This window comes from Cricetulus griseus, chromosome 6, assembly GCF_003668045.3.
Source record: "Cricetulus griseus strain 17A/GY chromosome 6, alternate assembly CriGri-PICRH-1.0, whole genome shotgun sequence".
Lineage (NCBI taxonomy): Eukaryota > Metazoa > Chordata > Mammalia > Rodentia > Cricetidae > Cricetulus > Cricetulus griseus.
In genome coordinates this window covers 138969379-138988148 of record NC_048599.1, presented here as the reverse complement: position 1 = coordinate 138988148, position 18770 = coordinate 138969379, and the positions used below count along the sequence as shown (strand labels likewise).

The 18770-nt window shown below is 51.9% G+C and overlaps 1 protein-coding gene across 1 annotated transcript in view; it reads left to right on the top strand.

Annotated features, from left to right (window-relative positions):
• Vav2 (vav guanine nucleotide exchange factor 2) overlaps positions 1-18770 on the top strand; it is a 170355-nt gene that overhangs the window by 129547 nt on the left and 22038 nt on the right. The window contains exons 7-17 of the mRNA XM_027423023.2: positions 1024-1092; positions 2100-2200; positions 6614-6713; positions 7462-7557; positions 7976-8044; positions 10901-10987; positions 13269-13354; positions 14001-14133; positions 16439-16548; positions 18119-18220; positions 18538-18626. Coding sequence (XP_027278824.1) covers positions 1024-1092; positions 2100-2200; positions 6614-6713; positions 7462-7557; positions 7976-8044; positions 10901-10987; positions 13269-13354; positions 14001-14133; positions 16439-16548; positions 18119-18220; positions 18538-18626 — 1042 coding nt within the window. The remainder of the gene's footprint in view (positions 1-1023; positions 1093-2099; positions 2201-6613; positions 6714-7461; positions 7558-7975; positions 8045-10900; positions 10988-13268; positions 13355-14000; positions 14134-16438; positions 16549-18118; positions 18221-18537; positions 18627-18770) is intronic.

The window sequence follows — 18770 nt, the reverse complement described above, 5'->3', positions numbered from 1 at the left end:
AAAACTCCCTTTTCAAGTGATTCTAGACTGTGTCAAGTTGACACAGCACACTGGGATAGCAGCTCCTCCTCCTTGCCAACACATTCCCACACACAGGAGCCTCCCCTTGTTCTGTGGAAAGCCCCCTGGCCTCTCCTGCATGTCTTCTCAGAGTTCCTATCTAAACCAGCCATGCTTGCAGCTCTGTTTTGAACATGTGAGGTCAGATCTTGAGGTAAGTTCCCTAAGCCCCTCCTTGTCCTGTGGGAACTACTGGTGCCTTTGTTGGTGGCCAGGAATGTGATGGGCATTGTGACTAGATGTCACCCAAGCCCAAGTACTGCCAGTGACCTCTACCCAACCACCTAGCCCCCATCACCACCCAATAGGCCTGACTTTCTTTCTTTCTTTCTTTCTTTCTTTCTTTCTTTCTTTCTTTCTTTCTTTCTTTCTTTTCTTTCTTTTCTTTTTTTCTTTTTTTTTTCTTTTTTTTTTTTTTTTTTTTTTTTTTTTTGGTTTTTTGAGACAGGGTTTCTCTGTGTAGCTTTGGAGCCTGTCCTGACACTCGATCTGGGGACCAGGCTGGCCTCGAACTCACAGAGATCCGCCTACCTCTGCCTCCCGAGTGCTGGGATTAAAGGCATATGCCACCAATGCCCAGCAGGCCTGGCTTTCAAATCTTCCTGATGCATCTGTGTTCTTGTGTGTAAAGAGCAACATCCTTGTCAGGCTAAAATCCTGGCAGTTCTCTGGTGTGGAGTTGGCCCCCGTGTGGCCAGAATGGTGAGTGAAGCCTCCAGCCAAGGGTCCTGGGGTACACTGCCCTTTGGCCAGGCTGACTGTATTGTGGCCTCCACAGAGCTGTACTGAGGGCATGGATTGTGGTCTTGGTTCCAGCCTGCCTTGCCCACCATGCAGTCCCATACTGCCTCTTTTCATGTGCTGTCCAGTGAGCACTGAGCACCTCCCTGTGCTTGGCAGCTTTGGCTTTGAGTGTGGCAAGCACCTACGTACTGAGTGGCAGCATAAACTTCTTCCTTCCAGAACTACATGGGCCCCCTCCGGCTGGTGCTGAGCCCGGCGGACATGGCTGCCATCTTCATCAACCTGGAGGTATGCATTCTGGCATGTTCCTGCTGGGCATGCAGCTGTCTCATTCTGGGGACTGTGGTTTCAGGAGGCAGAAGATGAGGTGTGGCCTGAGACTTTTCCGTGTTCTATGTCAGTTGTCAGCCGAGCACAGATTCACACCGCTCTGGAAGGGACTTGAGACCCATGGGACTATAAGCAAGGCTTCTGATTAGCATGGAGGGAAGTGTGCCCCACACCCGCTCTGCAGGCACCTGGCCACTCATGTGTACCAGATGACCCTGTGTGTAGGTTAACCTGTGCAGGCAGCTGGCTTACAACTCCAAAAGCAACACATGAGTGGATGCCCTCCACAGCATGCTCTCTCACCACCTCTGTCAGAGCAAGGACTGGGGTGGGGCTGGGAGGATCAGGGAATCTTAGTCTTTCACACGGGGCTGACCAGAGTGTCCCTTTTACTGTCTGGGCCCCAACCAGGACAAATGACTTAGGACAGAAAAGAAGCTGGGAGGGAAGAAGGGGGTGGCCAGTGTGCTGTGCACTGTTCTGTGTCTGCTGGGAAACTTAAAGAAGCATGCTTCCTCCAGGCCAAGGTGACATAGTGAGAGCATTATGCCTTGCAGAAACTGAGAGCTGAGTGGCTGTGGGCCTCTCAATTCTTCTGAGCAGCAAGGAGGCCTACCTGGTCACTGTGATGGGAGTTCAACCTGTGGTTTAGTGGAGGGCAGAGCATTTGGCCCAGGATGGTTTTGAATGCAGCCCTAACACTAAATCTCAAGTTTACCTAAAACATTGTGAGACTGTTTTTTGTTTTTTCATTGTGAGACTTTTGTTTTATATTTTTGTAATTAAATTGTGTAATTCTTGAAAGCCAACTCTGTTGATGGCACTGGGCTGCAATATCAGAAAGTTAGACACACATGGCAGAAACTTCCAGCAGAGTGGCACTGGCATCCACAGGCCTGGGTGAACACCCAGCAGCACCTCATGGGTGTGCCTGGCCAGCGCTGACACTGCTGCTTTCCCTCTAGGACCTCATCAAGGTGCACCACAGCTTTCTGCGGGCCATTGATGTGTCCATGATGGCTGGTGGCAGTACCCTGGCCAAAGTCTTCCTGGAGTTCAAGGAAAGGTGAGTGACAGCTGGCTAGACAAGAGCCTCAGCTCTGTCTTCAAGGCTTTGGAGACCATGTGGACCTCTCTCTACCAGCCCAGGCAGGATGACAGAAGCAGGGTATTTTACGGAGGTGTAGCCTCACATTGTGGGGACTGAGGCAGGTGGCTACTTATCTCTGTATCCTTGTTCCTCTTTGTAACCAGGGTCACTACCCATTGTTTCTCCATACAGCTTGGAGGGCTGGGTACCTCCGACCCTCCGAGCTTCATTTAGACTGTAGGGACTTGTAGGGGGCCCTGCAACCCTCTCTGCCTCTCTGGCTTGTTAGGGTCATGGTGGCTGATGTTTGTAGAGAAACATGACAGCTTGAGTTACTTGACGTGTTCCACTCCACCCTTGACTCTGGGTGCTGCAGGCTGTTTGGGAAGAGGTGCCCACCCTTTGGTAGTATCGGAACTTGGTGTCCAAGTGCAGCAGTTACACCCCCTGGGTTCAGCCATTGTCTTTAGCTCTCCAGCAGGCACTGGAGGGAGGATGAAGCAGATATAGAACAAAGGTGGAGACCCATGTGCTCAGCATCACAAGAGAGACGGGCACCTTTCAAGGCCACAACCCAAAGCTTTGTAGTGCCTCCTCTGTGAAGGCAAGTCATTTATTATCATCATCATCATCATCGTGTCCCCCCATCCCAGTCTCCTCGGGACAGTGATCAGATAGAGGTATACCAGGGTAGGCTTATAATTTAGGACAAACTGATATTGTCTGAGATGCATGAGGTTAAGTGTGTGCCTCTGTGGCCTTATTTCCAAGTTGTGGGTGACCCCCCCTTCTTTTTAATCATGTGTATGTGTGTGGGTACATGCATAAGAGTACAGGTGCCCGTGGAGGCCAGAAGAGGGCATCAGATCCCCCTGAAGCTGGAGTTATAAGTGGTTGAAAGCCATCCAACATGGTTGCCAGGGACCAAACATGGGCTGTTGTATTTAAGAAAAGCAGTGCACAAGGGAAAGACATCATGTGACAGGGTTCAAGCAGAGGATTTTTGTTTTGTTTTTTAATTAGGGAAAGGGATCAAAAAGGGAGAAAGGGAAGAGGGGAGACTGGCCTCCAGAGACAGGAGAAGCAGGAGAGAGGGAGGGAGGGAGGGTAGGCAGGGCCCTTTTAAAAGGGAACACAGTGAATATGCACAGGTGGTGCTCTTAGTGGCTGCAGCTGAGGGCATATCCTGTCAAAACCCCAAGGACGGGCCAGTACAGATGCCTAACACAGACCCTCTGCAAAGAGCTGGAAGTATTCTTAACCTCTGAGCCATCTCTCCAGGGCCAACCTTTTTCTTAATAGTATTAAGTGTTGATGGTTAAGATAAAGGCCTGCTAACTCTTCCATCTATAGCCAACTTCCTCCAGCACTCTCAGAATGAACCATTTGTTCAGTTTTGAGGAATAGTGAAACTGTGTCTCTAGAGTCTGCTTAGAAGCTCTGTGTATGGACAGAGGTCAGGGGAGGGTCTGCAGGAAAGTCCCTGATTGCTGTACCTAAGGCTTCAAGTATCGGAAGTAGAGGGTTTGATGATTCCTGAAGTGATCATAGGCACTGGCACAGGTGGAGCTCCTTGGGGAGACAGCACAGGGTTATGCTACACAGTATCTGTGGACTTCAAAGATGAGACTCACACATATGTGCTGAGCAAGCTCTCAACTTGTGAGCTACATCCATCCCCGACCCCCCTTTAAGCCTACAACTTGTTTCCTGCTTCTGCTGGGAATGTAGGCATGCATTTGTTGGGATAGGTAGGGCCAGAGGCCCTTTGGGGTCCTTTGGGTGGAACAAGGAGCCCTGCCAGGGGCCTGCTTGTCAAGCTAGCAATGCACTGGTACCAGGGCTCCTGACTGCTGCCTTCTCCTCTGCACCTAGACTTGAGTTTGGGAAGGGGCTGAGTGTCATCTGGTCCCAAAGCCTATGTGTATTAGTTACTTGTCTACTGCTGTGATAAGACATCTTACATACAAAAAAAAAAAAAAAAAGAGTGTTTAATTGGACTAACGGTTTCCAGAGAATTAGAGTTCACGATGCCTTGGTTCTGTATCGCTGTGAGAGACACTGTGACCAATACAACTCCTGTAAAATAAAACGTGTAATTGGGGCTGACTTACAGTTTCAGAGTTTTAATCCATTATCATCATGTCAGGGACCATGGTGGCATGCAGGCAGACATGGTACTGGAGAAGCAGCTGAGAGTACTATATTTGGATCCAACAGTAAGAGCCACTGGGCCTGGCTTGAGCTTTTGAAACCTCAAAGCCCATCATCCCCAGTGACACACTTCCCCCAACAAGGCCACACCTCTTAATCCTTCTCAAGTAGTGCCTCTCCCTGATGACTAAGCGTTCAAATATATGAGCCTATGGGGGCCATTCTTATTCAGATCACTGCAATGGTAGGACAAAGACTTGGTGGCTGGAACAGCTATGAGCTCACATCCAAATCCTCTCACCGGAGACAGAACACCAGGAAACAAAGTTCACCCCCAGCCACATACTTTCTCCCCTAAGGCCACACTTACCTAATCCTTCCCAAACAGTTCTACCAACACACACACACACACCAACACACACCAACACACACACACACACACACACACACACACACACACACACACACACACACACACACACACACCCCACATATAACATTCTCATTCAAACCACTACACTAGGAACGAGAGACTTGCCTAGAGTTGCCCATGAGGCACGGCCTGATTACCCAGGAGCCGTTATCAGGTGTTTCTTCCTGAGTGGCTCCTGAAAGAGGTCTAGCCAGCTGCCTTAGTCCCAGGTCTGTTGCCTAAGAGGAATAAGAGTCCCATTGGACAGTGACTATTGCACAGTGGCTAGAACTGTTAGATCCCCGGAAAACTCAGGTATCTGGTATCCCAGGCCATGACCTCGGTCACCCCAATCACCAGGCAGATTTGAGAGCTTGCTGCAAACTGCATGAGGCTTTATTGTAATTTAACGAGCTAACCCCATGTTAGCTTGGGTCTTTTGTCCACCCACCATGGTGGTTGACTACAAAAGACAGTTTTAACGGGCTGCCGAGAGATCTTGTAGGGCAGTGTAAGGGGAGTGTCTAGGAGTAGGCACAGGCTCACGATTGGTGTGCCTCCAGGCTTAGAGGGTTTGCCCTGTGTTGATTGGTCAACTGGTTGTTATGGCTCATAGGCCCTCCCAGGGTGGTTGCTATGCTCTGCGTCATTGCTGTGTGCTTGTCCGTAAAGTACACCCAGGGTCGTAAAACAGCGCCACCAGCTAACTTCTGATTGGTTCCTTGTCACGAGGCAGGCATCTAACCTCTAGTGACTAAGACAAGGTACTGTCATGGCTGCCGAAATGGGGAGTGGGTCCCTTCAGAACCACACCACTGGGGAGGACCCAGGGGCTCTTAACACAGTACTCCCTGACGTTTGTTGGGTTGGGGAAAGGTGGGGCTGGAACACCAAGGTTAAGCGCAGCCTCTCAATAAGCTCCTTGTATGACTGCTATGGCAGGCAGTTCACTGGGGCTTCAGTAACCTTGGGTGATTGCTTGAAGCATGGACACTGTCACTGAGAAAGTAAGTGGTGGTCTAGTGAGTGTTGTCTGCCATCGTGCTTATCCTTGGTAATGTCTCACCTGGCAGTCTCCTCTTACATCTCCTATGAGGTCAGGGCTTAAGGACCTAGGGAGGGAGTTGTGGGGTAGCTGCCCCCTTTTCCTGAGAGTTCAGGGGTTCTGATCTGTAGAGATGTCACCCCTGGGACAGCACATGGACCCAGGTGGGGACAAAGAAGAGAACAATGTATGTCACTAAAAAGATAATCTATGGTGGGCCATAGAAAAGATGGGAGGCAGGAAAGCAGAAGGCAAACAGGGCTGGCTGGGGCTGCTGGAACCCTGTTGCTTCTGACTGGGCATATCTTCTGGATGCAGCTGCTCACACCCCTGCAGAAGCACCAGGGGCCACCCCCATTTTGCATAGCCCTAGGATGAGCTTCAGCGATGAATGCCCCCCATGCTAGGCTTGGGGAGGCAAGCAGAGAGCCCCAGGAGGCAGGGGCTTCTTTGTTCTAGGCCTTCCTCTCCGGAACAGAGGTGGAGCATAGGTCATGACTTGAAGCAGGCCTGCAGGAGGTGGCCTCCCCTTCTTTGCTAATGCTTTGGGAGCCCTTCTCCTAACCTGGTCATGTAGACCAGCAGGGGGCTAGGGGAGCAGAGCCATGTGGGGTAGTGATCCTGAGGCTGAGGAGTCAGGGCATTGCCACTGCAAGTATCTTAGACATGCATGGGTACATATGTGTTCACATGCCTGTGCACCATACAGGCTCATATCAGCTGCAAGTGTCTTACCTAATCTGTGCCCACCACTTACATGTTGCTGTCCTCTCCTCAGGCTGCTGATTTACGGGGAGTACTGCAGCCACATGGAGCATGCCCAGAGTACACTGAACCAGCTCCTTGCCAGCCGGGAGGACTTCAGGCAAAAAGTGGAGGTAACAGGGCATCCCGGTACCCTGGTCTGGCACAGTTGACTGCTCAGGCTCAGCTACCTTCCCTCAACACACATCTTTGGTTTTATGCTCCCCCCCCCCACCACTTCATTTTGTTGGTGACTTCCAGAACACATGTCCCAAGCTAGAACACAGCCTGAGCCTTACAGGCTGTGGAGGCCTGGACAAGTCCATCTTAATGAGTGACTCTTGACCTTAGCCTCTGTTGATCCCAGGGTCCTTGTCGAGATCTAGGTGACTTGCTTGATACATTTGGCCTCTCTCCTTTGCCTCCTTCCCTTGCCTCAGCTTGAGTGCCTCTCCCCCCTCCCCCCCAGGTCTAGAAGTGTCCCTATCCTATGTGGTCAGGAAAGCTCTGTCTTCAGAGCTCCAGCTTGAGTCCTGGTGGCATGTGACACTTGTTCCTCCTGTCTAGGCACCCCAGGGGACCCTAGGTGACCTCACAGCTTTGTGTGAGCCCCTTCCCCATCTGGCTTCTCAGGGAGCAGATGGCACATCCGTGAGCTATGCTCTGCAAGGCTGGGCAAAGGGGTCCCTCAGATACCAGGTCCATCATGTCCCAGGATGTAAGGGGTAGTATGTCCTGCTCACATACTGTGACACCCACCTCATGCATATTCTAGAAGTCTGAGAGTCCAGGGCTGAGGTCTTTTTCTCTGCGTGACTGGAAGTGGAGATGGGTTCTCCCAGGGAGGGTACCCCTCATCCACCCGCTGCTCTCCCATACCAGGAGTGCACGCTTAAGGTCCAGGATGGCAAGTTCAAGCTGCAAGATCTGCTGGTGGTACCCATGCAGCGGGTACTGAAGTACCATCTGCTGCTCAAGGTGAGGTCATCAATCCGTTCTCCGTGCCTGTGTCACCTGGGCTCTGGAGGCATGGGCTTTGGCCCACAAACAGGGTGGAACAAAGGCTGATGAATGGCTCTATGCTTAGTGCACACCATGAAAGGGTATCATGGCAGCCAGAAGGAAAATTATAACTGAAACAAATAAGAAGGCCAGGAAAGTGGGAAGAGTCAGAGGGCACCCCCAGACCAGGAACAGGAGAGTTACTGTGTTTGATTGCTTGAGTCTCTGAGCTTCCTGGCAGATGTGTCCACTGTGTAAAGGGTGACCATGTCTGTTGGAGTTGAGCAGATGGACCTGCACCTGTGCTAGAGGGTGGTTTTGTCCTGAGAGTCTTGGTACTGGGGCAGGGCTGGTATCCTGAGAGCGGACCTTGGGTCTCCTGTCACTCCTACAGGAACTCCTGAGTCATTCTGCAGACCGGCCAGAAAGACAACAGCTAAAAGAAGCACTGGAAGCCATGCAGGTAGGTAAATCGAGCCTGGAAGTACTGAGACCTGTGTGTCTGTGTTCCTGGATCCAAACTGAGCTCCTTGGCAGTGGGGAGCATTTGCCCACAGTAGCACAGGCAGGAGGTGGGTTTAGACTCACATGATAGTGGAGGAAGCTACAGGCTAGGTGCTTTTTCCATGTGTTCAAAGTCCCCAGCTTCACTTGCCAGTGAGTGGCTGCTCCTGCCCCCAACTCCTGTATTCCTGTGTCTACTGGGACCAGCAATCATTTTCAGGTGCCAGCTCTATCATGGAGTTAACTCTTTTCCTCTGGGGCTTCTGCTGCTGAAGCTTTGTTCCATGTCCTGTCTCTCTGTCACTTGCTTGAAGGCTCCTTTCCACATACTGGCTTCAGGGGCCCCTATTCCTCCATTGTCCGCCTTGTTATGACACACACCACTGCCCTCTGAAGCTCAGCACTCATCATTGTTCTGCTCAAAAACCTTTGTGGCTCCTGCTGCTTTCTGAATCAGGCCTGGCCCTTCCCCCTGTTCTTAGGACTCTCACAGGGTCCCCAGATTCCAGGCAAGCCTAGTCACCCTCAGGTTCCCAAGCATGCTCTATTCTTTCCTATCCCAAGGTATCTTCTCAGGCCATGTCCTCTTCCTCGTTAACCCACCTGCATCCGACTCATCCATCTTTGCCATGAACTTGACACTGCCCAAGACCGTCACCTTCCAGACCCCTTAGCCCAGGGACTGTCAGGCTAACCCCAACCATACCTGTGCCTCTCATGGCCACCTGTGTCCTAGACCAGGTGCAATGCTCCACACAGGCTAGATCCCTCTGGCATTGCAGTGTGGTAGAAGCCAGTTAGTTGCAGCCTTGACATCTGACACCTGCCCCTGAGGAGTCAGTCCTCGGGCCCTGGACTCTTCCTTTCCCAGGACACCTCATTTGAAGAGGGAGAAGCTGCAGCCTTCTCTTACACAGCTGCCAGGCTGAGCAGGGAGGATGCTGTATCTCAAAGCTGCCTGTAGCTCTGAGAGCAGGCCTCATGCAGCTGCAGAAGTTTGTACCTGTTTGGGGTATAGTTGAGCAAGGGTGCCATGGCTGACACAGGGATCTTTTGCTGGCTCCCCTGGGGAATTGAAGTCACCTGCCACTGCAGCAGAGGACCATGTCTCCCACTGTAGACACAATTGGGTGTCAGCTACCTGTTTCTGGGACATGTGATCCATGGCTGCAGGTACATTCTGAGCCCCAGCCTGGTCACACATTCCACTCCTCCATCATTCAGTTGCCAGTCAGCTGGTGGCTTCTGGTCTCTTTATGGTACAGTACGCCGAATATAGCTCCAAACATTGCAGAGTGTGTTACCTCTGTCTGCGTGCTCCATGTCACTGAGAGTCAGCTCTTACAACTTAAAGGTTTGGAAGATGTCTGGCTTGCTTTCTGTTGCTGTGATAAAACACCACAATCAAAAGGAACTTAGCAGAGAAAAGGGTTTATTTTAGATTACACTTCTAGGCCACAGTCCATCATGAAGGGAAGCCAGGGAAGGAACTCAAATAGGAACCTGGAGCAGAAACCACAGAAGGAAGGTTGCTTTTTGACTCACTCTGGCTTGCTCACTAGCCCTCTTATATAGCTCACCCGCTTAGGGGTGGCACTGCCCACAGTGGACTGTGCTCTCTCACTTCAATCACCAATCAAGACGTCCTCTCACAGACACGACCACAAGACGGTGTGATGAGGCAGTTCTTCAGTTGAAGTGTCCTCTACAGAAACCAATACAGAAGGGAATCTAAAAACCTTTAATGTCCCCAATGTAAAGCATAAAATCCTTCATTTAGCCAGTGTCTGAGCTGCCACTGCCCCAGAGCTGGGTTTCCTACAGGGTTGCAGTGTACCCTCCCTGCAAGGCTGTGTCCTCTGCTAGGCAGCTTTGCCTCTGGGGCGCTAGTATCTGTCTCTGTGGGAATCCCCACCCCAGAATGCACTTCTGTGGCTCCAGTCAGGTGTGCACAGGGCCACACTTGCTCATATTCTGTCCCTGATGTTGATTTAGAACAAAACCCATCCTCTAAAAAAATACATACAGTGTGGTATCTGTTAGGGAGCTTCAGCCTTGTCCGGTGCAAGGCTTGGGGTGTGGCCCTTGAAGTGACCCCCAGAAGCAAGAGAGGCCATGAAGGAGGTAGGAACTGGTTTCAGGATGTGGGCCTGGCTCTTGTGTTTTGGGGATTTCCTCTCTGCTTTGCTTTTCTGGGCAGGATCATTGCTGCACTGTCCCAGCCACCACTGGGCATGGTTTCCAGCCCATAGCAAACTTTCTGAAGCAAAGTGAGCACTGCCCCCTGGTGACCAAGTGGAGAATTGCAGTATCGTATAGGGACCCGTTCTCCCTAAAGCACTTAAAATAGAATACCCAGGCTCTTCAAGAGAGGTGGGGCTGGGCCTTCATGAGAGCAGAAAGATGTGTAGGTCTAGACAGTGGCTGTGTGTGGACCACTGTGGCTTACCATACTGGGATGCTTCTCCATTCTGACTTAGAAGTCCTGTTGAATGAGGGAAGTCACAAACCTGGATTTGGGGGTTCTCAGCACCCTCACTAGTGCAACGTGTAGTCTGGGCCCAAATGCTGTATTCTCAGCTTTAGTTTCCTCCCTTGTTACCTGAGTGTGGTGTTTCCTATTCCTATTCCTTGCCTGGAGTTTTAGCTGCCCAGGCAAGATGGAGGAAGGGGTGTGGAATGACCATCTGGGCTGGGCTGGGCTGGCCAGGGCTTGGAGTACACACACACACACACACACACACACACACACCACCACCACCACCACCACCACCACCACCACCCCTTGGTTCACTGCTCCTATCTTGATTTCCAGGACTTGGCCATGTACATCAATGAAGTGAAGCGAGACAAAGAGACCTTGAAGAAGATCAGCGAGTTCCAGTGCTCCATAGAAAACCTGGTAAGCAGGTGTCCCTTCCACCTGTGCTTACCATAGTGGCCGCCTGTGAATCCTGTCAGGGAGTAGGAGGAAAGTGGGAGGTGGCATGCCCAGCCTCCAGAGGCGGGGTGATGCAAGCCTTCATCCACTCCAGCCTACCCGAGTGCCTTACACCCTGAGTGGACCCTGAGCAGGGCTGAGGAGATGGAGAACATCCTACTGGCAACATAGTTGCCATTCTCCCTTCCCAGCCAGGACCCTTTACATCTTTGTTGCAGGCTGTGGTCACCCGAGGCAGGAGGCTTTGTCTGGTCTGTGACCCTCCTTTGTCCCTGAGGGTCTCCCTGTCCTCAGGATGGGCAATAGACAGAGTTTGGTTTGGGGGTGGGGCAGCAGTCATCTTAGACTGAGAGCTGACCTTCAAATCTCTCCTTCTCTGGAAGCTCTGACAAGCAGGGCTGACACTCTCTAGTCCACTCCTTCAGAGGTTGACTGGGGGCTGGGTGGTGGTGGCGCACACCTTTAATCCCAGCACTTGGGAGGCAGAGGCAGGCAGATCTCTGTGGGTTCGAGGCCAGCCGGGTCTCCAGAGAGAGTTCCAGAATAGCCAAGGCTGAACTGAGAAACCCTGTCTTAAAAAACTTAGAAAACAAAACAAAAAGAACCAAAAACCCAAACAGCAACGACAAAAAACAAAAAACCAGAGGTTGACTGGGGAGAAGACATGAGCTGCTTCCAAACTCAAACCTCTCTGTGTTGTGGTCTTCTGCATTAGGAGAAATTAAGCACGCCCTTGTCCCCACCCATCAGATGCTAATAGCACCCTTGACCCCAAGTGATGACTGCATCTCCAAATGCTGTCCAATGTCCAGAGTCACCTTGACACAGAGCCACCTGTTTTGTCACAAATAATTCCTCTTCCTGGTGACTTTTCACTCTCATGAGTTTGGGGAGCCAGAATCCTGATATCTTGGCTAGGATGCCCATCTTCATCTACAGAGGAGCCCTCTGCAGACCTGGTTCATCAGGAGACATCCCTAGACCATGCCACCAGCCAGTGAATGCAAGAAATTGCCAAGCAGTATTCTGATTCCACTTCATGTCCTTGTGCATCTCTAAGCAAGGATGTGACAGAAAGTGCGGGCATTAGTGGGGTCCAGGCCCCTCAGCTCTCATCCTTGCTTTCTAATCACCACATAGTGACAAGCTGCCTTTGTCCACAGGGGAGCTTGATTTGGTGTTTCGAGTCAGATTTGCTCTTTAAATGACAAAGAAAGCATTGTGGGTACTGTTTAGTTAGCAGAGTGCTTGCCTCTCCTGTACAGGGGCCCTGAATAATCTGGGCTTGGAGACATTAACTGTAGTCCAGTATAGGGTGAGGGGGCTTGGATAGGGGGGCAGAAGGGTCAGAGTTGTCCTCGACTCCATGGTGACTTCCAAGCCAGTCTGGGATACAACAGGCCCTGTCTCACAAAGAACAGTGGTCCATGGGTGTAGATGTTCCCAGGACATGACTGCCACCTGGCATGCAGCCTTGTGCCCTCTCTAGGTAAAGGTACCTGGAGTTACATGTCCTGATTGATGGGGACAAAGGGCATAGCAGAGTCCCCAAGCAGATGTGAGCCCCACTCTTTGTCATGTTTAGGCCTGCCTGTGTCACACTGAAAATCAGCCCTAGGAGCTTTCATGAAATGCAGGGAACTTGGGAGTCACACTCATTGGCCATCCCCAGGCATACCCCGCCCCCAAATTGCTCCCTCTGTCTTTTCCGGAACAGACTTGCCTTTTGAAACTATGCAGAGGATGGTGGAGAGGCAGACCTCTCTGGTTTAAACAGAACCCAGGGGCACAATCCAGGCAGAACTGGAAACACAGCCAGGTGGCAGCAGGGCTGGGCACAGGGTTGCTTCCTGTGGAGATGACCCCATGGCCAGAGCCCAGCCTGTGGCTGCCACTCAGTCCTGTGGTGCCACTTGCTTTCTTTATTAGCTCTCTCAGGGCTGGGCTTCTGGCTTTTCCTCCAGCTCTGGTTTCCACACAACAGCTGCCTGTGAGCATGACCAGGCCATCAATTGCCCTTTGTTCCCAGGGCTCAAGAAGTCCCAGTTGTGGCCCCCTAGGAAGGGACAGGCTTGGCCCAGGTCCATAATGGCCTTGGTCTACCTCATCCTGAACACCACCCAATCACCGTTGGCACATCTTCCTGGGTCTTGCCATCCTGCCCTGGGCATGCCCACTTGTCTCCCTGTCTAGTAAAGCAGAGGTCGCCTGCCCTTGGGCTAACGGTCATTGCCTTTCCCAGCAAGTGAAGCTGGAGGAATTTGGGAGGCCGAAGATTGATGGGGAACTGAAAGTCCGGTCCATAGTCAACCACACCAAGCAAGACAGGTGAGCAGGCTGAGAGGTGGCACCCCATTCCAGGCTGACCCTCCAGCTCAGGGACCCCACTCCCAGGTGGCCTGAAACAGACCTTCCTGAGGGAGGAACAACAGCACAACAGGCTTTATGCAGCTTCTGTTCTAATGACTTGATGTTCTGACACAAGCCTGTGTGCCTGTCATACCAGTCAGTAGAGGCCACACAAAGGCACTGCCCTGCCTTTGGTGGGCACAGAGCGAGGCTGGGAGATACTTAAAGGTGGGAGGTGGAGACTGACTGAGAGGCCGTGGGAGCTCCCGGTCTAGTGTCCTCTTGGGAGTAGATGGCAGGTGGTGGCGAAGTTGGAACAAGTCCAGCAACTGTGAGGCCTGGGGTCCCAGCAGACCTGGGTTCTGGGGACGCAGAAGAGGGAATTGGCTGTGGCCTTTGAGCAGTGCTCCCAGGGAGGCCAAGATAGAGGACTGAGGACCTTCTGCCTGGAGACGACACTGAGGAAGGCTTTATGGGAATAGCGGAGTCGTGACCAAGTCTCTGTACCTGGTTGACCTCACCTTGGAGAGTGGACAGCATGTGCAGACCTTGGCCTTAGGGACAGCTGGCTGGAGTCTTCACACAGAGAATGGCTGTCCTGACACTCGATGTACTTTCTGGTCAGGTACCTGTTCCTGTTTGACAAGGTGGTCATCGTGTGTAAGAGGAAGGGCTACAGCTATGAGCTGAAGGAGGTCATTGAACTGCTCTTCCACAAGATGACTGATGACCCTATGCACAACAAGGACATCAAGAAGGTGGGTCCAGATCTGGAGAGGGGCAGATGGGACGTCCTAACGCCAGGAGAACACATCCAGTGTCAGGATGTGCAGGAAGGCTCTGTCCTCTTGTCATTGTGACTGTGGCAGATTGTCCCCATGATGGGTGGTGGGCACCCTTAGGACTCATCAGAAGCAGAGGGAGAGGCCTTACTTAGGGCACTAGTAAGAGCCTAGCTCTCAACCTTGACTTTTAGTCTTAGTGGACCTCATTGTGTCATGCAACAAGCTGGCCTTTCCTCCTCCATTGCTACTCTGCCTTGTTTGCTGGGGGCTGGTTTGTGGTTTGTCAGGCTCTGAAATCCAGTGGACTAGGACTGCAGGAGGAGGGACTGTGGGCACAAGGGAATGGGCAATGTGGTTGTGGCTGTGGCGGGAGGGGATGGGATGGCAGCAGACTGTCTTGCTTCAGTCTTGCTTCTCTGAGGCTTCTGAGCACGGCGCCTTCTGTGCATAGCCCCACTGGGTTGGGGATGGGAGCCCAGCTGCTAAGGGCCCTGACTTCTGCAAGTCCCCATACAGGGTTTAGGCCCACCATGCACAGGCTCCTCCTAGCTCTGGTGTCTGAAACAAGAGGAAGACCAGGGCCACTTCCCAAGCTTGGGGAGAACAGCCTAGAGTGCTTGAGAGGTTGGGTCTTGCTGCCCAAGCCTATCAGCCTCCCCAGGCTGCAGTGCATCCAGGGCCAGCCAAGCCTCTTAATGACCTATCTCCCCTTTTCCTTTCCTCTTCATGCTTCCTAGTCTCATGGGAAGATGGTAAGCCCCTGGTGCTCTCCTGCCCCCCACACCCCTCCATCCCCGCCCCAGTGCTGCCCAATGCTGGCCCTTCCAAACTTGTGGGTCTGGGGCTCCTTGCGCTTGAGTAGACCAGGCTCATGGCCCTCCCCTCCCCCTCCTTCCTCTACATCTGAATCATGAAAGTGACATATATTTGTGGTGAAAGTTTTGCAGGTGTGACCTGGAAGCCCACCTGCTCTCCTTTCTGGGAGGTGAATGTCAGGGGTCACTGAGCACTGGCAGGCCAGGCATCATGATCTCTGCCCTGCACCATCCTCCTTTCTCTCCCTCCCCTTCCCTATGTTCCTCCCTTCTCTGCCCCCTCCGTCCTTCCACTTCTAATAGAGTAGGTTACACTTTACCGGGGGCCCTTTGGAAGCCCTTTTCTCAAGCCTGGAGTATTGGCCATGCCAGTGGGTGGGGTCAACTGCTGGGTTGCTCGGTTTGGTCAGACCCTCAACCATCTGACCCCAGCTTCTTTTTTCCCTGTTGTTTTAACTCAGATTTTGTTTTGTTTGGTTTTTTACCCAGGATGTGAAAGTGAATGGGCGGGGCTGTGGAAGGGCCATAGGCTGGTTGCTGGGTACCACTCTTGGGGAGTCCTTGGGACAGCAGGGATTTGGGTTGAAATGTCTCATGAAGGTGTGGAAGAAGGGTGGGATATCCTGTCAGAGGGTGGGCCCTGAGCATGGGCTGCCACACCCATACGTGTAGCCATACATACATAGCAGGCCCCCTACACACATGCAAGTGCACATAGGGTCCCAGCATACATACACACACATGCATGGGCACAATAGGGGCCATATGCATACATGTGTACACAGCAGGCTCTACACACACACACACACACACACACACACACACACACACACACACACAAACACAGCAGGGCCCCCATATACATATGTGCACATAGCAGGGACCCCCACATGCATACGTATGAGCACAAACAGAATCTCTGCACACAGACATGCATCCATACATGTGCACACAGCACTACCTACACACCTGTGCACGTGGGTCCATGTGTCCATGTAGGGAACATGACTAACACAGGTCAGAACACATGCACACATGATGTATACACTTGTGAAAGGAGCTATGGACAGGCATACACAGGCTTAGGTATACATATGTGGACACTTCTAGACTCAGGAACAGAAACAAGTACGTATGCACACAGGCCCAGTACATGCACACGTGTTTACACAGGAAAGCACATGTGTGCTTATCATAAGGCCAGTCACATGTGTAGGTACAGGTTCCTATGCACCGTGACACATGAGCACACCCTGGCCTGCTCAGGAGAGAGCACAATGCACCCACATTCTCACATGTGCAAGGATACATGCAGCCAGGCAAGGGTGTGTACGTATATACACAAGGACATGTTATACACAAACGCAGGCACACACATACATACACAGTACCAGTAAGAGACTTGTGTATACCTGATAGTGTCCAAAGCCATGGCAGCTACCAGCATGCCTCTGTCCCCACAGTGGTCCTATGGCTTCTACCTGATTCACCTCCAAGGAAAGCAAGGCTTCCAGTTCTTCTGCAAGACGGAAGACATGAAGAGGAAGTGGATGGAGCAGTTCGAGATGGCCATGTGAGTTTTGGGCAGGAGCCTCAGACATATTGGCTCTGGCCTGCTGACCTCAGACAAGCAATAGTGGGAAGTGGTTCTGCTGCTCAGCGTGTGGCAAGCTCCTTCCCATGAGACACCAGCCGACTCAGCAGGCCTAGCTCTGTCTCCCAGAGGTCTCCGGTGGCATTAGGTTCCTGCTAGATGGGCCTCACCACCATTGAGGCTGAACATTGCACTTGACAGCTGGGTCGTAACTGGTGAAGGTGACCCCTGGAACTGGTCCTCAGGGCCCACCGGGATTTGTCTTTGTGTGAAAGTCTCAGAACAGTGTCCCATGAGGTTGAAGGGGCACCCCAACACATAGAGCAGATGGAGGGCAGAGGGGGGTATGTGGTGTGTGCACTTGACCCTATGGCAACCAGACTTGGGGACTTGTAGGGAGTATACCGCTCCCTGAGGCTTCCCACATGGTAAGATTCAGGTACAAGAGTCAGGTAAGGGCAGCTTCTCAGGCTGGTACACTGAGTGATGCTGCCTGCTGGCTTGTGTCCAGACTGAGCGGCCTGGGGCTCTCTGCCCCTTGGTTTCTGTGGGTTGGACTTCTCTTCCCAGCATTGTGCAGGGAAGTCTTGAAGCAGTTTCAAGTATTCACAGAAGTTGAAGAATACCTGTGAGCTCCCTCCTGGTGCACATCTCTCCTTCCTTGCTTCTGTTTGTCTGTATGTCCTGCCTCCTCAAATCTAATGGTAGAGAAGATGAAGGGAATGTGTTCTCAGGGTGTGACCATGAGCTGGTAATTCCACATCTGTGCAGAGTTTATAAGCACTTACACTGTGAAGTGTAAACCTTAATGTAATTGCTCCGCCATCCATGGGGCACAGTCCAGGGCCACCACCAAGTACCTGAAACCAAAGTAGCATCAAACCTTATGTGTATAGATGTCTTAAGTATATAGACCTGTGGTAGTGTAAATCGGTATAATTAGTAACTAAGAAACTAGTTATTAGACACATGCTGGATTGTAATGAAATTACCAATCACTACACTTGCACAGGGACCAGTGGTAAGTAAAATACAGGACACCGGAATGCAAGTACTATGTGTTTGTGATTTGATACCGGATGTCACTAAGTGACCACTAGCAGGTGGGTAGCTTCCACAGCACAGATATATTAGCAGAGGATAACCCATGTCCTGGGTTAGGGAGATTTCATTATGTTATTCACAACAGAAACAAAAAACCCGTGAGCTGCTCAATTCTGGAATTTTCCACGTAATATTTTTAGTACACTTTGGATTGTAGGCAAAACCTCAGAAAGGAAAACAATGGACAAGGAGGAACAACATATACATGCTAAGTTTGACACTCCTGGGCCATTTTCAGTAACCTTCTGCCTCACACTGCAGGCTAGCATGGTGCAGTTAAGATCCCTCCCCCTATATACTCCCACTCTTTCCCCTGCCATGTGTGGGGAGACCCAGGCTGGAGTGCAGGGTCCTGGTGTGTGCAGCCAGGGTCCTTATGTAGTTGTCCCTGTGTTCATGGCTCAGGGAGCCTGGCCATTGAGTTCCTACTCTCTCCTTCCACCAGGTCAAACATCAAGCCAGACAAGGCCAATGCCAACCATCATAGCTTCCAGATGTACACGTTTGACAAGACCACCAACTGCAAAGCCTGCAAGATGTTCCTCAGGTAGGTCTCTTCTACACACAGCCTCCCCAGGCTCCAGGACACTCTTCTCAGCTGCCCTGTGAAACCATGGCACCCGACCTTCCACCTTAGCCCCATAGGATGTCTCAAAGAACCAGGGGCATAATAATAGGGACAGCAGCCAAGGCCATCGGAGGGTTTGCCCCTGCTGGGGACCGTGGAGTGAGGGGCCAGGCTGGGGTGGTCAGGGGAGAGCAGGTGCTTTGGGGCGTGGATGTGCTAGGACAGATCACCAGGTAAACTGACAGGTTTCGACCAGGGCAATGACCGTGGCTCACCTCCCACCCTCCCCTTCGCAGGGGTACCTTCTACCAGGGTTACCTGTGCACCAGATGTGGTGTTGGAGCACACAAGGAGTGCCTGGAGGTGATGCCCCCCTGCAAGATCAGTGAGTACCCACCAGTGCATCGACATGGGCCCCAACACCCGTGCCCCTGATTGTGAGGACCTCTTGCTCACTGCCTTTCGCCCAGTGACAGTTCTTTGCCTTAGGAGGAGGTCAGATGAGAGGAACTGAGGCCAAGACGGATGG